The following is a 24,515-nucleotide window of genomic DNA, read 5'->3' as shown; positions in this document are numbered from 1 at the left end:
CTGTATGATACTTGTACAGCTTTCTAGAATGATGTGAGAGCTTCTCCACCCCTTGTGTACCCCCCCCATTGGATAAAACTGGAGGCAATATCCTTGACTGCCATCCTTATTAAGAGCAATGCAGTAAATGGAGAGCATTGCCATTGTCCCCGTCTGTGCTCTGCTAGGGCACAGCCCAACACTGCTGGAATCGGGGAGGGGGAGGGGGTACATGTGGAAGTATGTATGTGTGGGTGTGTGAGTGTGTGTGTGTGTGTGTGTGGTGTGTGTGTTTCATGTGTGTGGGAGTGTCAGTGCATGTGTGTGAAGGGTGGGATAGCATAAGGATAGAGGGGAGGGTAGTGAGGTGGTCAGGGACGAGGCGAGGCGAGGCAAGGCGAGGCGAGGGGTGTTGTTGGCTGGTTATTGATATTGTTGCAGCAGAGGAGGAGCCAGGGGCCGGCTCCATGATTTGGTGGAGACCTGCACAAAGACTCTCCCTCTCTTTTCCCCCTCAAAATGGCTGACACGTGTAACCAAAAAATATTCTTCAAAGGGGAAAGAATAGCGCGTTCACTATACTCACACCGCACACAAAGCAAGTTCAATAATTTAATCTTAAATGGAGACTGAGTGCTAGTGCATTTGTGCGGGAACACACTTCATAGTGCAGGTTCATTTTGTGCACATGTCTTCATGGAGGGTCTTGGCATGCAGCTGGCGAGAACTGGGGCACTGGCTAAGCACAGGCCCATTACTTTTTGGGTCCCTGTGACCCATTAACATCGACATACTGATAGCACCTTTACAGCCCGCACCCTGCGCCATCCATCAGCCATTATAAATGCTTTACAACCTGCCGTAAAAAATCATAGGCAGCCAAGGCCTTGGATCTCTATTTGCCAGACACGGAGTGGAGGGTGGAGGGTGGGGACGGACGCACACTCAGATTCCACCCAGGGCAGTAACTCAAGGGCAGGCTACCAGCGTCGGGGGTGGGATACGCCCGCGTTTTGGACCCTCATGGTAGAGGAAGAGGTTTTGTTTTCACATAAGGCATAAGTGATGAGACATAGTTTGTGGTAGTGTGTGTATGTGTGCGTGTGTGTGTGTGTGTGTGACCTTTGTTCCTAGAATCATTAATGCTCTCTTGCATAAGAGGCAGGCGCAGGCAGGACCAGTGACACAAGAGATGCATTCTGGGTGACCAGTGCTGGCACATGCACTAGCTGCCACTTCCCCCAAAAGATGATCACTACTGGATACACACTCATACACACGCGCACACACACACACACTGGCACACACACACACTCGCACACACACACACACTCGCAAACACACGCACGCACAGCTTACAATCAAGGTTATTGTCTGCCAGTCTTTCCAATCAGCATTTTTCACCAGACCAAGGACTCGCCATCCTAAAAAAACATTTGAGAACACACTGATACCGTATCCCTAGACCCTAGACACAAGGAAGGTCCTATATTCATATCATTGCCAGGTTCAAGGACTACACCCAAAGCTAGTCTGCACTTTTGTCCCTTTATTTGGAGTGCAAATAAAAAGCCCAAACACTCCTCCTCCAAAAAGAAGCCATTGTGTCTTTATGGCGCCTCCTTTATCACTCTGCCCAATGCCACCGGGACACATCTCTAGCTCCCAACTTTAAAGCCATAGACACATGCCACACTTTAAAGGTCTGTTGAGTCTGGCCATTATTTTCCATTTCAAAACCTTGAATGTTGGCTATATTGCTATCTCAATGTTTTTTTTTCTCAACTCACAGTGCAATGTCCATCAAAACGGCGACAATTATGTCCCTTTCTTTTGAGCTGTTCTGTGAAGGCTGCAAGGCGACAACCCTATGCATGCACATGACACACACAGAAGATACACGCACACTCAGTCACACCGACACATACACATACACTCTCCCCACTCCATCAGCTGAAATGGGCTATATCCTCAAGGTTGGATGGCACATTAAACAGGAGTGCTAAGAGGTTGCCAGGAAAGGGAAAAAGCACAAACAGGGAACGCTATAAAATGATGCTACACCGCCTAGTAAAACATACCACACAGAGAACTACACAACTAATAATGAGAAGAAAGAAACCGATTGGATGAGAAGGAAAGATTTTTTTTTCGTACTGGTCATACCCTTACTGACATTTTAATGATGAAAGATTGATGAGTGAAAGCAGTAGGATTTATGAAAAGCGGTCACAAAAGAAGAAGTGCCTTTGTCTTACTTAACAAATGCCACAGGTAGGTTAGAGAGGGCGAGTGTGTGAATGTGTAAGTGTACCGGTATGTGTATGTATTTGAAAGCGCTTTGAGTCAACTTAATAGTTGTGATACTGCGCTAAATAAATACATGTAATATTGTACTGTATTGTATTTCTGGATGGGTAGGGGAGGAGGCAGGGTCCATCTGGGTAGGGTGCATGCATGTCTTAGAGTTAACTATCTGTGATTGGGGTAGACCAGCAGCAGAACAGGATAGTCAATCCTTGTCTGCTTTTTTCCATCTTAGAAACGTCAACAAAGTACGCGGCTTGGCCCCCCGACAAGACGCTGAGAAACTTATTCATGCCTTTGTCACCAGTAGGCTAGACTACTGCAATGCTCTCTTCTCTGGTCTCCCAAAAAAATTAATTGACAAATTGCATTTGCAACTCATTCAAAATTCGGCGGCAAGAATCCTAACAAGAACCAGAATGAGAGAGCACATCTCTCCTGTCTTGGCAGACCTGCACTGGTTACCTGTCTCATACAGAATCGACTTTAAGATTCTGCTCACAGTATTTAAAGCATTAAATGGACTTGCCCCTAGTTATATCTCTGACATGCTCTCTTTTTATGCCCCTGCTCGAGCTCTCAGGTCCACTGATGCCAAGCTGCTAAGGACCCCCACCCCCCCGCAAAAGAAGATCGGTGACGCCGCGTTTGCCTGCTATGCGCCCAAGAGATGGAACACCCTCCCCATCGAGATCCGATCAGCCAGCTCCGTCGACTCCTTCAAGAAGCAGCTGAAGACCCACCTCTTCATCCTTGCCAACCCCTAGCTGCCAAGGCGTCATAGTGTCCCAGCTGCCGCAGCGCCCTTACTACTCACAACCAGCCCTGGCAGGGGGCTCCCCTAGGTGGCCGCTGGTCTCTGCCTGAGGTTTCTTCCTGACTATAGGTTTTTTTTTTCTCAGACCTCACTGAGCTTTTTTTTCCCCCTTACAAACTATGATTCAAGCGAAAGGGAGTTTTTCCTCACCCCTGATGCCACCAGGGGCCGCACCTGAGCACCCAATCTCTGTGTGACTATCTATGACTTATGATAGGCCCAGCCACTATGGACCTTACGCATCTAAGAATCCTGGTCCTAACCTACGTTGACCTTATGACTACAATCTCTGTCTCTCTCTTCTTCCTCTGCCTTCCTGCTATTTCTGCCTCTCCTCTATACCTCTCCTTTTAAATCCATCTCTAACAATATTTTTTCCCATTTGTTAAGCACTTTGAGTTACATGCCTTATATGACACAGTGCTATACAAATACAATTATTAAAATTATTATTACTCTGACACATGGTCAACACAATTTGGAGAGGTGGCGTTTTTTACTCATTGTCATTTTTAAAATAGAGTTCTTAGGACAACAGTTGGAGAGGGCAACAAATATTACACATTTTAAATGTAGGGCAACTTTGTGAAGGGGAGAAAATAGAACCAGAGCCAACGAGGAAGTATAAAACATTTCACATCATTCCCAAAATTCATATTTCATAATATTATGAACACGATACATTCATATTTTCACATTTTCTGAGACACTTTTACAATAATGGTTTCTATGAAGCGATCTCTATGAAGTTCAATGTTTACACATACAAAGCTTCAAATACACATACACATACACATACAAAGCTTCAAATTCTTTCAATATTTTAACAGAGCTGACAGAGGTGGAGGACCCTTATCTTATCTCTGCACCCTGGCTCTTTAGTTACCTTGAATAACAAAAAAAACAGCGCGCTAAACTGATACGGACAAGTTTTGGAGATTTATGGAGCAACCTTTACTCCTGTGCTTCTCAGAAAATGCACCCTCCTCCCAACCATAAAGCAATCAGGGACACCGCAAGGCCCCGGTGTACTGTAGGTTTTGAAGTGATCTCGCCCACACCTAAAACACACCAACCCTCCTGACGAGGTGAAGGTGCAAGCATTCTGGGAGAGAGGCAAGGAGAGCGGAACAGGTGCAGGGACTTCACTCTCAGCCAGGCGTGGCATCCTCCCTTCCCTCCACGCAAGCCCCATTATTTGTGATCCATGTGGGTGCTTGGCATTGTAGTCTGCAGTGCACCCTGCACCCTCTACTCATTAGAAGCAGACCAGTGGCACGGGTCCGATTCCAAACATAGACACCTAATTGCTGCTTCCCGGGGAAAGGCTTGGTGTTTATTAACACACCAGCTACCGTTAAAATCACGCCAGGCGGTCATTCCGGTAAACAACACAAATTGGTCTTCATCACTCCATGCGAGCAGGCTTTGGCGTGTAATAATTAATTTAAGCCCCTTATTATTTTGGTGTGCTGTGGAGGGGTGGCAGTTAATAATTAACAGGCTTCTGGCCCCGTCTCAGTGGAAAGCATCGTCTCCCAGTGTTAAATGAAGCCCTGACAAACAGACCCCCTCCTCTTCATATATACAAATACATACACAAGAGCATTCACAGACAAAGGCACACAAAATATTGCTTGCACACGTACATGTACACTCACGCTCTACGGCACACTGAGATCTGTGGTCAGCAAACATAGGCCAGCAAACTCTTCCGTGACCTATCTGATGAATCACTTAAGCTCTCTCTTTGACAGAAAAGTGAAGTAGTGAGACAAAAAACAGTCTCTTGCCCTCAGAAACACTGAAATCATTCCATAGATCACACACTAGGGATGCACAATATACTGGCATTAACATCGTTATCGGCTGATATTTGGCATTTTATTACATATCGGTATAGGTCCGATGTGAAAAAGTCGTCCGATGTTAACAACCAATGTTATATTGCTCATTTACACAGAATAGACAGCTGTATATTGTTAGAGATTCTCAAACGGGAGGCCATGACCCCCTTCCGCATATAGGTATATAGTCTTGAGTTAAAATGTGTTTTGAGAATAAAAGAGATTCTAAAATTCAGTGTGCATTATTTTCAATCTATATAACATGTTCCCCATAACAGTAATATTGAATATCGGCCAACATTTTCATATCAGTTCATCCTTAACACACACTGTGAAATGTCATATGCATTTTCAACAGTATTTCCGTTATCAGCACATGATTATTATTATGAGGACCTACAGCACAACCCCCACCTCAATGCACCCTCAACTTGGCTGAGGCTGAGAAGATCTCTATGCAAATGGCACCATTCCCCAGGATAAGGCTCTCTGTGTGCTTTGAAAGATTGGTAATGTCACTGACTTGTACAGACACCTCTGGGAGGTCTGAGGAAATACCACAGGTTGTTCTGAAAGTAGCAATCGGATGCCACAGTGAGCCGTAGAAGACGCTAAACTCTGCTCAATGCCATATGGGACATCAGGTTCCTGACTTCTTTGACCTGGTTCATTGTCATTCCATGTTACTTTGTTCTCAAATGACAAGGTAATTAGCTTTGGGACCACTGCTGTCATTATAGGAAACTCAAGATATGGAATTTCTTCAGCCTGGGCCCGACCATACTTCCTGTGGCCCTGCAACACATTTCACGACCGAGTCAGTCTGGCAAAGCTGGTCATCTCTTCTGAGCTAATGAAACCGAAGCTTTTGAAACGGCTCAATTGAGGTGAGTTGAAGGCCATGACACACTCAATTCTGTCAATTGGCCCTGCTGGTTCCAAATTCAGAAGAAAGAGTGGTTTAGGTGGGTTAAACCTACCGGTAGCCTGGGCGAAAGCTGACTGTTGACGCCGTAAAACTGTCTGGCAAAAGCTAAGAGGAATCCGTCTCTATGGAGGGTGGGAGATCTTACTCTGCCATTTAAATTCATTGGAGTTCAATTGGAATTCAAATTCAAATTCAAATTGTGCTTTATTAGCATGACTGTTAGGGGTCTTAAACACCAAGGCGGTAAAGCGTCGCGGAACGGCCGCGTTTTTTACCGGCGTCGGTGAAAATACATTGAAACCTATCTGTCCTTACACACCAACCGGCGGTAGTCGGGCGTCAGCGGCGCGGGAGCCGGCTCCGCGCCGCGCTGCATTTGGAAAATAGAACTCGAGCGTATTTTTCACGCCAGCGACCGGCGGTGTCTCATTCAAATGAATGGCAAAGTAGCATGCTAGCTTTAGCTGTGGGGAGGGTTTTGAACAGGACTGGCCGCGCACGCCGACGCCGTCAGTGTGAAAGGCAGAGAAAAACACGCCGGTCGAAACTAAGCAGAAAGACCGCGTTCGTCCCGTGCCGGTTCCGTTCCGCCTTGGTATGTTTTGGCCCTTATGATATAGTGTTGCCAAAGCATACAAATACAAATAACAAGACAAAAGTGTGAATCGTGTTACCTTAACCAATCAGTAACGACGGGTGAGTTCTGCGTCACCACTCTCAACTGCTGATTGGCAGAACCACGAGCGAACTGAGCTAGGATGGTTTTGACAGTCTAGGTGCAGAGCCAAAATCTTTGGGTGGAAGTACATAGGATGGCATCGCCTTAAGGGTTAAACACACCCTCTAAGAAATCATATTTTTCTCTTCTCCAATAAATTTAAACTCAATCCTGATTGCTTCAGCCACCGGGCGGTTCGGGAGTTGGACGAATCTGAGATGCACCCAGCTCCTTGAGTAAGCCCTCAAAGCTGAGCGGAAATGCAGGAGGATCTGGTGAGGGGCTGGTTAGCTTGGAACAACTTTGTAGCTGCCATGGCCAGGCCAGAATTTCTCCACAAATTATACAGTGTCAGCAAAACAAGATATAAGATACACATGACAATCTGTTTCTTCTGGTGAGCTGAGGTGATATTTAATTTATTTCCAATGTATAGCACAGCCTGAATCACATTTTCCCTCCACAGCAAGCACATATCGGTATTTCCTCAGTAGACTCATGCGTTCTTGCAAAATTGCTAATACTGACTGCTCTGATGTGTGGAATCTGTGATGCTCATCTGATGTACGTACACACAAACAAAACTACTGCCGATCTGTTTTTTTTTTTTAGATAAAAAAGTCAAGCTTTCCTCATACATATCTTAGCAGTAGGGATGCACGATGTATCGGCCAGATGTATCGGTATCGGCCGATATCGGCCGATATTCAACACATCGGACATCGGTCTGATGGGTAAAACTGGGCCGATGTTAACGCCGATGTTTTTTTTAATATGTTACGGTTCTAAAAGAATGGACTTGACGATGACTTTCACTGTTTGTCTTCTATTTTGTGTCTATTTTTTATCTAATTATCACAGGGAGTTAAAAAGTGTTTTTGAAAATAAGACGGCATTCAAAAATTCAGTTTGTTTGCATCATTGTCATCTCTATTTTTAAAAAAAGAAAGAAAAACATCGGTATCGGTTAATATCGGTCATCGGCCAAAACCGCAATATCATAATCGGATATCGGTATCGGCCGAAATTTTTGACATCGTGCATCCCTACTTAGCAGTGTCCTTTGATGGGAAGTATCACAGCAGCAAAATTCCTGTCAGCCAGAGCACTGAATCCTAAGGCTGTGTCCTTGACAAGAGCTCATATTTATACATTTGTCAGCGCGAAAGATGTGGTTGCTATGTCAGTTTCTCCAGCAGCAGTGAATGCAGGCACACAGGATGGAGACATTAGACGGTGTGGCGGAGGAGGCGGAGGAGGCGGCTGTGGCGGTGAGCTACTAAGTGACTGTGGCTCACGACAGCAACTAAGTAACCTTCAGTGTCCATCCCAATCAGTCCTCCCTGCCATTTCCTCCACACCTTTCCCTTTAACCTGCAACAGGAAGCCTATTGGAGTCACGCTGGCTTCTTCAAACAGTCTTTGACATTTTCGGTGACTACCGGCGCCACAGGCTTTACTTCCCCCCATGGTTTGCAATTGGCGGGGGACCCCAAGGTTCACATTACCACCCAGGCAAAGCGCAGCGTGACCAAAGGCCCTTGCGCCTGCGGTCCGTCAAGTGTTGGGAGAGTATTACTGACGCTTCAAATGGTCCTGGAGACGCACTGTTGGAAAGGGGAGTGGAGCAGAACCGGATGCCACTCCTGAGTCTGACCTTGTCAAAGAGGGACTGTTCAATGCGTGCATGTGCCTGTGTACAGTATGTGTGTGTGTGTGTACGTGTGTGTGTGTGTACGTGTGTGTGTATGTACGTGTGTGTGTGTGTGTGTGTGTGTGTGTGTGTGTGTGTGTGTGTGTGTGTGTGTGTGTGTGTGTGTGTGTGTGTGTGTGTGTGTGTGTGTGTGTGTAAGGAAATCTCTGTCAACCAGAAACACAAAAAAACGAATGTGTTCATCCCCAAGAATACAGGCTACTCAGAATATTCAAACAACTGACACGTATCCAGTGGTCAAAAAGCAAACATGCTCATCAATCATCAGCTCATCAATTCTTAACTATAATGCAATCACAATGGCAGACGCTAGAGGCATTGAAAAAGGGCAAAGAGAAACAGCGCAATTGAAAAGGGATTTGACTGGGATCGGCTGCTCCCACATAACCAGTCTGTCACATAGGACAATAGACTACTGACACCTATACAAAGAGGAACTGTGAATGTGTTTTGGGGTTGAACCAGTCAATTCTAATGACAAGCGACTAACCTGGATACAGAAGCACATGGACTACAATTCAAAAAGCCCTGAATGCTTGAGACCATGCAAAATACTCAGACAGTGATATTAGAAGAAAACCTCCTAAAAGGGAGTCGAGAGGACGGTACGGTGTACGGTATGCGTGTCACGTTGAGTGTGGCAGCAATCAGGTTGGGGGAGAGGTGCGCTGATTACCCGATCCCAGCCGCAGCCAGCCAGTCTCTGCTCCCCCGCACCGCGCTGCGCTGCACTGCAACTGTCTAGGAGTGCTCCATCTCCCGCCTCGCTGTCGCACAACGCCTGACCCCTCCAGCTCCCTCGAGCTGAGAGCTCCTCAAGAGCCAACCCACAGCCCCTACGCACCGAGCTACCAGGCTCTCAGACAAGACGGGTGTTGCAGCGCAGTGATGTGGGTGTGTGTGTGAGTATGAGAGAGAGAGAGAGAGAGAGAGAGAGAGAGAGAGAGAGAGAGAGAGAGAGAGAGAGAGAGAGAGAGAGAGAATATAGAGAGATGTAGGAGACGTCAGTGGTTGAATGTGGGGCTTATGTCCCCTCCACCTTTCTCCAGAACTGCAGCTAATCACCTCTGCTCTGTGACTGGACCACTGCTGTAGCATGTGCACCTTCAGGGTCAAACCTTTTCTTCCAACATCATTCCTGATGCTAAAAGATTAAGGATTCTCATGAGAAGTGCTGATTTTCAAGACAATGACATCCGATAAGTGAGCTCAAACGAGACTCGAGTCTGATTAGAAGAAAAGCGCCCTTACGAAAATGAACCATGGTAAATCATGGTTTTCATTAGCCTAGAAATCTAGACGCCCCTAGCGACCGCAAATTGAATTTGCTCCCGGGGGCAGTCTAGCGGACCCCGGTCGTTTTGCGAGGCTGAAAGTTATCCGATGACAGGGCCAATCAAATCGCGAGGGGGGCCGGGCTACCTAGTAAACAGGAAACTTTCTAAGAAGAAGCATGGTGTCCGTCCGTGCTACGTACAGCACGAAAGTGTTTACTTAATTTAAAAAGCCTGGATGATAATACATTTCGTGGCTGACATGGATTGATGTAATAATACACCATGAACTTATGGGGCACAAATAGATCTCAACACATTACCATTTGATCATTCGATGTTTTAAACTAGCTCGGTAAGCTAAGTTGAGCATTTTACAGAACCAGATAGTCACACGTTATTATCAGACCACTACTGTAGGTGTAGAATGAAATTGCTGCCCCAATTTCTAACAAGACACATGCCATTAAAAACGAGACATTTGGGAGCTTTGGAAGTCTTTGAGTAGCTTACTAAATAGATGGGAATGACACCGAGTCTACCAAGCTAGTGGCTAGCTAACCTGTCGTCAACAACACAGACCTAGGTATCTAGGTTAGGGTTAGTCTTAGAAAAAAAAAGGGTTAGAAACAAAAAACTAACATCAAAAAGATAACTAGCTCCGTTATATGGCGGTGGGGTCGATAGTCTGGCTAGTGGGAGCGTGCTGACCGGGGAGCGTCCTGCGTTGGGAGCGACAATCCGGGAAAGTTATGGGTACCTGGCTAGCTAACGCCGAACATGCCATGTTGACAACAATCATAAATATAACCATTTAACAAGCCCCAAATTGCTCGACATTTTGCTGATTGATCAAGGAGGGTCATGTGGTTGAAAACGAGGCATTTTTGAACTGTATAAGTGAAAACACGATTTATTAGGAAACTTGTTTGTGGCTGTGGTCATCACACGAATTCACTTCACCTACAAAGAGGCCCTCGCTAGTGGCTAGCTAACCTGTCGTCAATAGCAGAGCTAGGTATCCAGCCTTGTATTATATGCCTGCCCCAAATTCTAATAAGATCCATGTCATTAAAAACGAGACATTTGGGAGCTTTGAAAGTCGCTTACTAAATAGATGGGAATGACACCTGGTCTACCGACCTAGCGGCTAGCCATGCATTAGTTATGGGTATACCATTTACTGTCAATGGGGTATACAGCTAGCTAGCTAACACCGAACATGCCATGTTGACAACAATCATAAATATAACCATTTAACAAGCCCCAAATTGCTCGACATTTCGCTGATTGATCAAGGAGGGCCATGTGGTTGAAAACGATGCATTTTTGAACTGTATAAGTGAAAACACGATTTATTAGGAAACTTCTTTGTGGCTGTGGTCATCACACGAATTCACTGCTACGACGGCTCGAAATTGCCGCTTCAACTACAAAGGGGCGTGTCGCGTGTACGAGACAGCTGTGACGTTACACAGAAGTGTGTGGGGATTGGTTGTTTGCCATCCAATTGCGTGACGTTGAGTGCTGAAGCAACCGTTTATCCCGCCCACACTGCTGCCCAGCTCTCCTAGACCCTGGTACAGCTTTTTGCTGTACGGGTCTGGCTGCGCTAGGCTAGGTTTTCATGGTTTTTTTTTAGCATGGCTCACTATGACTATGGTGAATATGGTTCAATCATGGTTTCACTACAGTTTAACTATACCCTTATGAAAATTAACCATAGTTTTACTCTGAAACCTAAACATGGTTTTACCAGGAACCACGGTTTTCCTTGGTTACCCCCCCCCCCCCAAAAAAAAACATGGATAAGCCATAGTAATACTCTCCAACAATGTGTGATTTTTTCAGAACCACACATCTAAAAGAAGAGCACCAGCATGCAGAATAGTCAATCACCTAAACTTACACATGCCATTGACAGACAAACACAATCCTGCAGCACAGGGCTGGCAGCTGCAGTGCTCTGGTGACTATTGTTTGATTTGTTCAATTTGCTTCCTGCTGTGCCTCAGCGGCACTCGCCACCAGCTGATGGACCCCCTCTCCGCAGACAATCTCCACTCCGTCACGATGACAGCTGCTGCACATTACTGAAGCACAGACATGCTAAGGGACGCTGGGTGGCATCCTGCAGAGTTCAGACACAGACACAGATGATGCCAGCCTTGGTGCACCAAGGGGTCATCGAGACCTTTTTCTACCAGCGGAACCTTTTCATTTGGCCATTTACACCTATGCAACATTTGATGTTCCTGCATGGATCTACATGTGAAGTTGGGGATTAAGAATGGCATCAGTCTGTGACTCACACTTCTTTCTCCATGTACCTCCCCTCCCTAGGACACTTCTCTCTCTACAACCCCACATTTACGCAGTCGGGGTGGGTATGGTCAAGGAATTCAGAACATGATGCGTATCGGGTCACATGTCACAATACAACACCATTACAATGTGGCACAATATTTGGATCAAAACTAAACCATATATATATATAAACATATCCCAAATACTTCAGTGAAACTGAATTTTTGGAGTTAAGAATAAATGCAGTATCATGATGCATTGCCATGCCAATTGTGGCACACCTCTACAATGCAGACATTCAAGCTTCAAGCAAACACCTGAAAAGTGTGTGTGTGTGTGTGTGTGTGTGTGTGTGTGTGTGTGTGTGTGTGTGTGTGTGTGTGTGTGTGTGTGTGTGTGTGTGTGTGTGTGCGTGCGTGCGTGCGTGCGTGCGTGCGTGCGTGCGTCAGAGAAGTCAAGCTGCACCCTTGTCTGAGTACATGCTCTGCTGGGACACAAAATCACTTGTATGCTTTTGCCTGTTGAGGCGGGAAACAGAACACGAGTGTGTGCAATGCATGTGTGTGTCTAGAGGTGTGTCTGAGGGAGCGCGGCTCATCAGCGAAGGAGATCACATCTCCTCTCATTGAGCTATGATTAAGATTGTGATGGAGAGAGTGCAAGGTATGAGGAGAAGAGGGAGGACAGAGAGGAGGGAAGCTTAGAGCAGTGTTCCCCAACCTTTTTTGTCTTGTGTACCCCCAAGCCTTTTCGTTGTGCCATGAGTACCCCTTAAGTCAAGTTCTATATCGCTTTCTCCATCTCAATGTAACTAAGCTCCATATATTTGTTAAAATTTCATTTTTCCAAGTACCCCCTGCAGTGTGCTTGCGTACCCCTAGTGGTACACGTACCCCTGGTTGGGAAACACTGGCTTAGAGGAAAGAATAGAGAAGCTGTAACATTAGAGAATGTTTCTTACCATCCTCCTCCTTGTGTGCGTTCAGGGGGCTGTGCATTCTGTCTCGGTAGTTGGGGGCGGTGGGGTTAGGCGGCGTGTGTCCGTGCTCAGCTGATATCCATGTGGGGTCGCTCATATCAAAGTCCTCGCTGCTCACTGAACTCTCATCCTGCCACAGAGAGGGAGACAGAAAGGCGAACGGTGTCACTGTAGAGACATCTCAAGGTGCGAGAGAGTGAGAGTGTGTGTGTGTGTGTGTGTGCGCGTGCGTGCGTGAGCATCTGTCTGTGTGTCGTGTGTGTGTGTGTGTGTGTGTGTGTGTGAGTGTCTGTGCATGTGCATGTGCATGTATGTGTCTGTCCGTGTCTGGTATATGCGCTCAGATATTTCAAAATACAAGTAAGGTACACCGTCTCTTTTGGACAGACTGCTGATTGTCAATGACACCGGAAAGCGTTTGTCAATGACACCGGAAAGCGCTTGTCAGGTTGCCGGTCTGTCTGAATGCAGTTGACTGACAATGGAAACGCTCCCTGGAGCCAGTGAAGTGACATGATTACATAGTGCCTGACAAAACCTGAGGAGGGGCCCTGTCCGAGCCTCATCACAGGAGCGGTGATGTTCAAGCTTGATCACAGAAATGTACAATCATCCATACCATGATTTCTGGGTGTCATCGCCCATATAACCTTTTGAAAAAAAAAATACATTCCAGAAGTTTCTTTTCCTTAATTATTAGCTCTTCGAGCTCTGTCATGTGCGCGTCTAACTGCATCGCAAAATGACATGCTGGGAGGGGGGGAGCATCCTCTTTCACCAATGAGTTCACACAAAACTGCAACCGTTTTTTTTTGTTGCTTTTTTTTGCACCAACACCACACACCTTAATACATAATACAACACTCAGCATGCCTTCCCTTCCTGCGTTTGCTTCTGTGGGAAGCAGGCTGATTCTCATTCTGCACGTACACTGGTTCTCCTGCATCATCCCTGGTGGAGGATAGCAGTGCATCCAAACTGGAAGCTGGTCCCACCCCAACAGCAGCATGGTGGGGCTTAGGCGAGGAGAGGGCGAGGGGGAGAGGAGGAGGCATGGACAGAAAGCGCACAGCACACGTGTAGCCTACGTGAGACAGGGTTGCTCCTGTCATTTGTATTCATGACCTGATTTCACATTCATTTTCGCTCCTGTTTGTTTGAATTTTTGTGAGGTGGATCTGAGGAGCCCTAGCACTCTCAGTAATGAGGTCCAGAGAGCAACAGCTGCCTTTCAGGCATCACACAGAGACGGATAGAAAGAAAGACAGAAAGAAAGAAAGAAAGAAAGAAAGAAAGAAAGAAAGAAAGAAAGAAAGAAAGAAAGAAAGAAAAAAAGAAAGAAAGAAAGAAAGTGTGAGATAGATGGTAAAACCAAGAGAGAGACGGTGAGAGGATGTGAGTCAGAAAGCTAGACTACAGCTCCTAGCCATTCTATCCTTTTCTTAATCAACCACCTTTTCCCAACACTACAAACATACCGTACTACACTATGTAAGCCATGACACATTCAAATTGTGGACGAAGAACAGCATTTGCTGGAGAAAATGGTAAATAACCCGATAGATGGGACCCAAATGAGCAATTGTGACAATGACACAAGGAGACACGTTTTAAAGAGATGAAAGGGTTACTTATGTGTTCCCATAATAGTTTCAAAACTATGCACCTGAAGAATGACATAACCCCCAAAATCCCTTTGATACTGCAAGGGGGAATAAATAACCTCTGTGCTCCAAAATGTAAGGTTATGCTATTACTTCACCATCAGACGCATGAAAAATGTAGAAGGTCACAAATGGTCTTGTAAAGTACTTAATAAGGTTGCCAACTAGGAGGTGGATGTGGTAGGTCAATATTTTTTCAGAGATTGTATAGAGATATGCCAACACAATGCGGTCTGCTTAAAGGGACATGTGGTGTCCGCTTGACCTGAAATAGTTCATTTTAACCCCAGAAAGTTACAATGACCGATTTCTTGTATGAAATCCATGCGTCTCATCCATTTCAATGGAACGGTCCTTAGGTCTGCATAACGGGAAATTCTCCCTACCCCTTGCAAAACGAGAACCGAGAAACAATGGCCATTGGCACCTCTCTCTTTTCTAGTTCTCTTTTCTCATCAACCCTTTCTAGCCATCATATGCTGTCAGGTCACCATGTCTGTATGACTGCCTTTAACCTACTACACCACTTTCACGTTGAAAGTCTGGGCATTCTACTCAGGCACATGATGACTACGTTGCAGAAGGTGAGCATTTTTAAATGTCATAGTAGATTTAAATGCACGGCTTTGTCGAGCTATTGGCAACAGCTGAGCTAAGCTCGGAACTGGAGTTTGGGATACACAAAGTATGCAACGCACTGCAAGAAAACAATTTACTACTGAATGAGGTGTAAGTTCGGCTCCAAAGAGCAACTGCTTACAGGCTCGCCCAGGTGCTCTGTCCAGGAATGAGGTGAGCAAAGTAAGAGGCTACAACGGTCAGGGGTCATCAGGGATAGGCTCTTAAGGTCAAGCAGCTCGACCCGGCACATAAGCAGCCACTACCTAATCAACTCATCAACAAATGCATCCTGTACATCTGTTGCTAACAGGCTATGTAGCCTAGCTATGCCGTCACATCAAATACTAACTCATTAATCACATCAAGAAACAGACTAGTGAGAAGGACTTTCATCTAATCCTAGGCTAAACTCTTTTTCAATTACGATCGAATGAAAAACACATGTCTGACTGGTTATGCGCACTGTGAGGGTGGCAGGAGGAAATCAGATTTGGTGGTGGTAGTAAAGGGGGGGTTATCCTTAACCAAATCACCCATCCATTTTTTTTAGTCTGGACGCTCAATCTTGCCACTCTTTATTGTTCATTAATGAGCTCACTAATGTATTCTGCTCATCTAAATGCAGATGATAATACCACCCACCCCCCAACCCTCCCCCTCTACTCTCGCCCAGCCCCAAAATGTCTGCCTTCACACAGACTTGTTGGATAACATTTCTTTTAGAGCACAGCATTCTTTCCTGCTAACCACACAAAATATGAACAATGAAATATCAAAAGAGGACCAGCTAACGCTGACTTAAGTGAAGAGAAATCGACTTGGATCTCTGGAGAAGATGGAACTCGTGAGGAGATAAAACTGAGTGAAATGCATACCATCTCCCCATTACCATTTCATGACATAACTTTTGCTGCTGGGTAGGGTAGAGAAGCACAAAAGATTTGCCTGCCAGATGCAAAAGGCTGCACTCAAGAGAGGCTCTTCACCCACACCCTATCACTACTCCCGTCACAGCGGCCACCTCCTCTCCGAGCCAAAATGCTCATTTACTTAGCCAGATCAATTATCGGCTCCCTTAATGCCATAGCACTGCTGAGACCCTAAGTGCTGCTGGGTTGTGTGGGGCAAGTAGCAAAAGCAAACAAAATGGTTGAGAGCTTTTACCTCTCAGCAGCTGCAATCATTTCATTTTTTTCTGGTGTTCCAAAGAAGAGTGGTGAGTGGTCATGATGGTAAGTGAAAATCAACAGCATTCTGTGAGGAACACCCTAGGCAAGTAACTTATGAAAGATGCTTGCAGCACTTGGATCCAAGCTGATAAAAGGCATTGATTGCTATTATTTTTTACTATATTTAACATTACCAAAACTTTATTGCTTTTTGATCTGAAGTGCTACATCTGAAATTATAAATATAGAAACACTCATCACAAGGCAAATGACTTATAAGTCCTTCAGAGAAGAATTGGCAGTTATTCTGTGAGAAAAACATTTGAAATGAGTTTAAAAGCTTCTGTTGTTTCATTTACTCACGGAACATAACTGACGCATGCCAATCTCTCAGAGGACTCAATTTAATAAAGCCACAAATTCTTTGTTCTTTTTCTTCGAAATGTATGCTAGTTTTTTTTAAATTCCGGAAAAACATTAAAAAGGGACATTGCTCCTTTTGCTTTCGCAGTGTAAGGAGATAAGCATGCGTACCATGGGGACTATCACGAGAACAGCTTTTTAGCAGAAGCCGGAACAGGGATGGAGTCATTTGAAGCTAATCCAGTTATCCAGCATCCCCCTTCCTGTCGGCTGTTTCTTTTGTTTCCTCATCTACTCTCAGGCCCTGCCTGCTGCCTGCTGCCTCTTTGTGTGTGAAAGCCTGCATGGCATTCAGGAAGGTAAGAGAGACCCCTGCTCCTCTTCTGCAGGCACACAAGCATTCCCCCACCTGTTCCCTCCCCCATCCCGCCCTTCCTCCCGTTCACTCTCTTCTCTTTTCCTCTTCGTCTCCTCCTGTCAAACACCCCCCCTCCCCCCTTCACCTCTCCCCACACCCCTTCGCTCATGAAGACCTGAGAGATGTGACTGCTCTGCGGCAGAACCTCGACCGCTAAAAATAGGGAGACCAAGCGACGTTTGTTTACCCACTGCCATGGAAACTGATACAGAACCTTATGGTAGAAACAAAGAGCAATAGTTCCGTGAAGGCAGGCAGGCAGGCGAGGCTGCAGAGGGAAACTCAGCAAAACTCAATAAGTAAATCATGTCTGCTACATAGTGCTCAGTATTCCAAACCCCATTTTAACTACATAAATGCCCTCCTTATTACATTCACTGGAAATGCATGCTTGACAAAATCATTCAGTCCTGAACAAGCCTATTTGAATGCATAGTGCGGCGTGACTAGTATGATTGCTGTGCAAGTGTCAAAATCAGTAACACTAGAACCAGGTAATGAAAAGGAACACATTGTTCATCAATCAAATCCTTTGACCTATTCAAATGTTGAGGCTGGAGCCTTTCACATAGCTGACATCAACATGAAGCATTCCACCAAAGCCTTCACACAGGACTAGAGATTAAAAAGGACCGCGATGATGGGTGCCAATCATTCATTATCTCCTTCAATCCTCAGACAACCATAGCCTGTTGGTTGTGTTTCCTTCGCGTCCCTTCCGAGGAAATCAATGCAAAGCTGGGAGAGTGGCTGGCAGAGTGTATCATTCTTCGGCGCAAAGGTGAGGGTATTGATAAGAGTACCGTTGGTTGGCCGAGGCGCAATGCGAATCCACACACACACACACAGCCCTGCGAGGATTAACATGGTGCAGGCTGCAAGCCTCCACTGCAGAGTATTGATCGTGCAGAAAACCAGCCGTGAAGAGGGGAAAATACCGCTACTGACATACATACTCAGACACTCTCTCTCTCTCACGCACGGGCACACACACACACACACACACACACACACACACACACACACACACACACACACACACACACACACACACACACACACACACACACACACACACACACACACACACACACACACACACACACACACACGCGTGCAGGTATGCATGAACAGATGAATTACTGGTGAATGAAAACACGGCCAGAGTGATGAAAGTTTATAAACGGCACACAAAAAAGGAAGATGTTGAAATGGCCGCCAGAGAGAGAAAAGCAGACAATTAATGACAGTGCAACATTGTGGAGACGCTACACCAGGGTTCCCCAACCTTTTTAGCACCAGGGACCGGTTTGAGTCCCATTTTTTTTTCGCGGACCGGTAGTCACGCGTAATAATAATAATAATAATAATAATTATTATTATTATTATTATTTGTTATCATTGTTATTATTAATAGGCCTAATAATATTCATATCATAGGGTCTAAAAATAAGGCCTAATCCTTTTCCTTCACGCCATTCAAAATGTGTAACAGCCTACATTTAAACATAACATTTAGTATTTGACAATTACCTCACTAATTTGTGGAGCCATTCTTGGTCATAGGGCTAGTGGTGCAAGGAAGATCACCCAAAACTAGGCTACTACATACTTCTACTATTTTTCACCATGCGAGAATAGGCACTATGCGTTCTCTGCTCTAGCCATGTTCATTTTCATTGAGGACATTTTTGTGCAGTGAAATTCAGGGCGATTTATGACTGGGTTATAGGTCTCCTGATTAAGTGGCGCTTCTATTAATTCAAGGTCAACCGTTTCCAACAAGCAGTCGTCATTGTTTTTTCGAACAACGCGTGCAATGGTTGGAAGCTGGAGTTTGATACCGCTGAAGTTTGCCACTACACTAGCAGCTTGTGCCCTCGCGTCACGTTTGTGTGGACTGCTGCAAACCAGCGTTTGATTCTACCGCACTCCGAGTGCCTGTGGTTTTATGTGCAATATTTTAAAAAAGCCAAAAGGTTGCATGTCGTCGCTTGATTTTCTACTAACGCTGACTTTTCAGGAGCTCCTGAAACAAGTGTTGGTCGTTAGTTGCAACCGACATGTCTCGCAACGCAATTACGTTCGTAACATAGCGTTGTTGTCACGAAACTGAAATAGCAACAAATGATAGAAGTGGATTTCTAAAATAGCTCCCAAAAGTTTGCTTCGCAACGTTCAAAAGCCTTAAAAAGGAAGAGCCGGAGAAGACAGCCAACACTCCAAAACGGCCACCATCCACTTTGCATTGCAGCATTGAACTGTAAAGTGGGCGCGGCCTCGCAGCATGCGTCTGGCGCATTTGACATTCAACTAGTGATTGGACGGCACAAAGAAAAGTTTGCTTGTTATTGAAAATTAAAATAGCCTAGGCCTACTTGTGCTACTTCTAGGCTAATGCAAATATTAATATGGCGATACTAAAAGTTATATTTGAGATAAGTTCTGCACTGCAGTTCATAACAAAGGCATGTCTTGTCTTCTGGATTAAAAAAAAAAACTTTTGTCATGCGGCCCGGTATCAAATAGTCCACGGACCGGCACCGGTCCGCGACCCGGTGGTTGGGGACCGCTGCGCTACACCATTGTGTGGGGGTCTTAAAAAAAAGCAAAGCATTCTATTACATGAAGACTTGAGGACTTAAATCAATGACTCCAGCTGACCTTCATTGATTAGCCCCGATGCAGCCAGCACGAGCAGCTATTTCTGTGGCTGGTGGAATCTAGATGATGTGTTTCTGTCACATGGCTGGGAGAGAGCAGAGGAGAATCACACCACCCGATTAGAAACTGTGGCAGGGGAGGACTGGCAGGGGAAGATGGTGGTGGTGGTGGGGGTTGGGGGGCGGTGGGAGGGGGTGTACCTACAGTAAGGGCTGGAGTGAATGAGAATGCATCTGAAATGCTATCCCTGCAGTCAATTACACTGCCACTGCATGTTACCTTATACAGTGCTGTCTGACAGCCCGAGAACAAAAGGTAAAAAAAAAAAGGAAATGGACAATGAAGCTTTGGGAGGAAGCCGCCTCTCCTGTTTCAGCATGCTCTCTAGCCGACAGCGGGCAACCTTGGAGCTGATGCGGGCGCATGGAGGGGATCTGTGTGCCCTCCTCAATCAGACCTCATCTACATGTCTCAGCATTGACTGGCCTAAATCTATTAGCATAGGAGGAAAACCTGGCTGCCAATATGCCTCTACAACAGAGCTGGGTTAGTGGCACCAAGAATTGGTAGACTATGGGGTAGAGAGGATCGGGAACATGGTGGCCCATAAATCTTGTGCCTCGTCAGCCTATTAATTACAGTGATGGATACGGCAGCCGGTACTCAGTGCCAAATGGAGACAGAGTGAAATGGCGGGATGTTCAGTCACAATAAGTTATTCATTTTATTCCCTCTTTGTTCAAATGGATCAGATTTGGTTCTGAAGGTCTTGGATACTTGTGCCAAGGCATGACTCCATTAACTCAAGAGCAGGATGTAGACAAAAGTCGTGCAACTTTTAAAAGCCATTAATGGATTTGTCAGTTTTACTGAACGCAACTATTGTCCTATAAATTAATTTTGAGGGGTGTAGCCTTAAATCTTTGTCAATTAACAAAAGCAGAGGGATTCGTTTTCTGTTGCTTTGAGTGCGAGTCATTTATCCATGCACTACTTTATTCTTACAAAAAAGTGCTCCACAGATATGAATCCGTTACATCAATACTTGGTCAAATGCAAAGTTTTAGGATATAATCTGTGCATGAATCAATACATGCGTTATATAGCACTGATTCCTGAGAATGTGGCTAAAACAGGTTTAAGCTTAATTTCGAAAGAAAAAAAGTTAATGTTAAAATCCAAAATATAGAGGTATATTATCATAGATTAATGTCTTGGCTGTGCAGCAATGTATCGGATCAACCTCCCCATAATTTAGTTTGTTCCATAAACTAGGTCATTGCTTGTTTTTGTCAACACCGTCAGACACAACTAAAATAAAAAATAAAAACATTTTTTAAATTCAAGTGTAGAATCATTTTTAAAATTCAACAGAAATATACCTATACTTGTAATATTCCTGACTTGAAACATTACTAATATGGCACATAATGTTTCATTAACCAGCACAATTCAGTCCAATATCGAACAAGCTGACAAGCTATGGAACAAAAACTGACGGTGGTAACAAGTGATGTTGGTGCCAAAAAGCTACTCTTTAACAGAAGTGAATATGCATAGTTTGTTCACATTAGCCATTTTGTTTCCACTATTGGAGGCTGCTTGGTTGATGGGTACAGTAGCACATCACTGAAATCTAAAATGTATGCCATGCATGCACTGCTCGATTCAAAACTCCATTTTGTTACATTTCAGTGCTTGGAAAGATAATGTATCCTTCTGCTCAATGAAAATGTAAATGGTAGATAACAACAATGCACAACGCAAAGAAGAAGCTCTTTGTATAGTGGTACCATAATGGGTGGATTAGCATGACTCCTTTTTCATTTGTACACTCCCAATGTTCCCAATGTGTCTACCTTGTAAATGCCTAAGCTTAAGGGTCTAAATGTTTGACAGGGTTGAGGCTGGTGAAGAAATGATGTGATGGGTCTGGTGCAATGAGTGCTCTCAGCTTGAGAGCTCCAAAGGGAAAAACAAAAAACCTAATATACAGTAGAGTACTGTAGGTCATTTTGTTGTTTCACTGAAGGTATACGGAAATATTAAGCAATGTTTCCATCGCTAAATATTTTCAATCAAGTCCTGAAATCTGGAATCAATAACTAGAATTAATTTCATAGGCTTCCATCCTGTTCATGCTTGTCAAGGGTGTAGCCTCTTACTGCAGCTGGGGTCGCCTACATCATAACAATATTGCTATGACATTACAGAGAGCCATAGTGCTGCGCTAAGGGTAGCAAGTAAGAACTGGTATTCTCTGATTAACATGGGTAATCTAGTAATCTAGATTCTAGTCACAAATCATTGAAAATCCGACCAGTAATTTTTGAGCAATGTTGAACACAAATAAATACAACAGACGGGAAAGTAATAAAAAACCAGTGATCTTGCCCATGACTGAGGTAGTGCGCCCTGAGTATGGTACCGCCCCACCGCACTGCTTCTTTTGGGGCGACATTTGCCTGGGTGAGGCATAAATGCAGGAGTTCTGCGTCACAATGAAAATGGGAATTTTCCCAGGTGGGGTTGTCCAGGTGGGCTTTGAAATGCAATAACCCTTGCCCCATCTTAAAGGAGATCCAACATTTTGAATGTGGGTGGGTAGGTTATTCCAGAGTGGGGCAGCTACATGAAAGCCTCTATCACTGGTGGTCTTGAGTCTGGTGTGGGGGATGACCAGCTCGCCCTTGGAGGAGACCGCAGTGATCTTGAGGGGGTATAGGGGAGGACATCTGTGAGGTAGTGGGGTGCCAGACCATTGAGGGACTTGAAAGTGAGGAGGGGGACTTTGTAGATGATGTGAGATTTGACGGGGGGCCAGTGTAGCCGAGTACGGTGGTGATGTGCTGCCAGGGCCTAGTGCCTGTGAGAATCATGGCAGCAGAGTTCTGGACATATTGCAGTCTGCCTATGGCCTTATTGCTGCCTGCTTGTTTACACCCTAACTTACTGCCTGTGTATTGTTGACGAAATGGAAAAAGCAACACATTTGTTGTCTGGCAGAACTTCCAATAAAAAAGGAGCCTTGTCTTTTCTGTGTGTGTGTGTGTGTGTGTGTGTGTGTGTGTGTGTGTGTGTGTGTGTGTGTGTGTGTGTGTGTGTGAGAGAGAGAGACACACGCACACACTGTGTGTATTGCGGTGAACGACTTCTCTAAAAGTGCCTGTCAAAGGGGGGTGTCAGCGACTGCTAGTTTATAAGATTTCTTGAACTTTGTGTGACACAGAGCAATCAATGACACAATCCAATGAAATAATAAAGACCATAAATGTATCACGACTCAGCACACACATGTCTTTAACACAAAAGAGAGAACACAGGATATGATCTTTGACAGATAATTGTGGAAAAGTAATTCGCCATAATTCAAACAAACACACACATGCACACAAATACACACACACACACACGCGCACGCACACACTACAAGTTAAGTACATTGTATAGTTGAACTGCTACACTGCCTGTCGCCGCACAACTTTTTGTCTTAAAGTGATACTGTCCCATTTTTGGAAATAAGCTTATTTTACACCTTCCCTTGAGTTAAATAATAGGGTTTTACCGTTCTCCTGTACTTTCAACCGTTTTCTAGTTATGACAGTGCAAATTTTACCTCCAAGCTAACAGTTAACATTGAGTCCTATGAGACCAGTTAGCCGCGAGCTGGTCTCATAGGACTCAATGTTAACTGCTAGCATGGAGGTAAAATTTGCACTACCATACCCCGAGAACGGTTGAAAGTACAGGAGAACGGTAAAACCCTATTATTTAAGTCCAGGAGAGGTGTAAAATAAGCTTATTTCCAAAAATGGGACAGTATCACTTTAAGGACAATGATGTTGTCCAGTTGGCTACTTGTTCCTGTGTCGGCTCTCCTCCCTGGTTAGCTTAGACACAGTAGCCCCTGGTGACTGGGACTTTCGTTCAAAGTCCCCCCTGTGGCCTTCAATTCCATCACTGTCACACATGCTGAGCTCACTTTCTCGGAAAAAGTGACAAGCCACAAGGAGGATTTATTCAGGTCAACACAACAGAGGGAGGTGGGAGAAAGGAACCACTCCTGGTGACCTCTGCAACCAATCTCTGTCGCTTCCTACATAAACACGCTCCCCCAACATCCCCACTACAAATGTTCTTCCCTCATTTCAGCAAAGGATGTTTCATCAATTGCCCTCTCATTGTGCCAACGAGTGAAACACAGACAGACACACTGGAAAATGAACTGCCAGATGCACATCAAATGTGTGCTCACAAATTAACACAAATTCACTATTAAACAAAAAAAAATAGTGAATTGAAATCTATTTCTCACACGTCTTTGCTGAGCAGCCTGCACTGCAGCCTTACAAGCCTGGCGTCCCATTTCGAGGGGGAGTAAGTCCTCAAAGAGGCCTTATCTGATCAGAAGCAGCATCTACAACCCAGATTACCACGTAGCCCTACACTCCCATCCCACTTTAATCCAGTCAACCACCACAAATCTATCGCAAAGGCGCCGATTAACCCTCATCTCCTCTGGAAATGATCTGACAACTAAGAGGGCTGGGATGTATAATTGTGGGTCATGGCGTTGACCCACTACAGTGTTACCAAAACAGCTTAGACTGCTTAGTAAGCTTCGCTCCTGCGCTTAACGCCACCGGCCCCCCAGGAATGCTACTAGCTAGCTCCCAGTAGAAACACAGCAGAGTATGGCAGCCTATGAAGGAGCAGTTCCAGTGGTTGAGCCTTAGGCACTGAAAA

At 45.1% G+C, this 24,515-nt stretch overlaps 1 protein-coding gene across 2 annotated transcripts in view; it reads right to left on the bottom strand.

Moving 5' to 3' along the window:
• Positions 1 to 24,515, bottom strand: part of nol4lb (nucleolar protein 4-like b) — a 113,619-nt gene that overhangs the window by 47,368 nt on the left and 41,736 nt on the right. For both annotated transcript variants that reach the window (XM_063208253.1, XM_063208254.1), the window contains one exon: positions 12,853 to 13,000. In XM_063208253.1, the coding sequence (XP_063064323.1) occupies positions 12,853 to 13,000 (148 nt within the window). The remainder of the gene's footprint in view (positions 1 to 12,852; positions 13,001 to 24,515) is intronic.

The sequence above is a fragment of the Engraulis encrasicolus genome, chromosome 10 (assembly GCF_034702125.1).
Source record: "Engraulis encrasicolus isolate BLACKSEA-1 chromosome 10, IST_EnEncr_1.0, whole genome shotgun sequence".
Classification (NCBI taxonomy): domain Eukaryota; kingdom Metazoa; phylum Chordata; class Actinopteri; order Clupeiformes; family Engraulidae; genus Engraulis; species Engraulis encrasicolus.
Note: the sequence above shows the minus strand (reverse complement) of the source record. Positions and strands in the feature narration are given on the sequence as shown.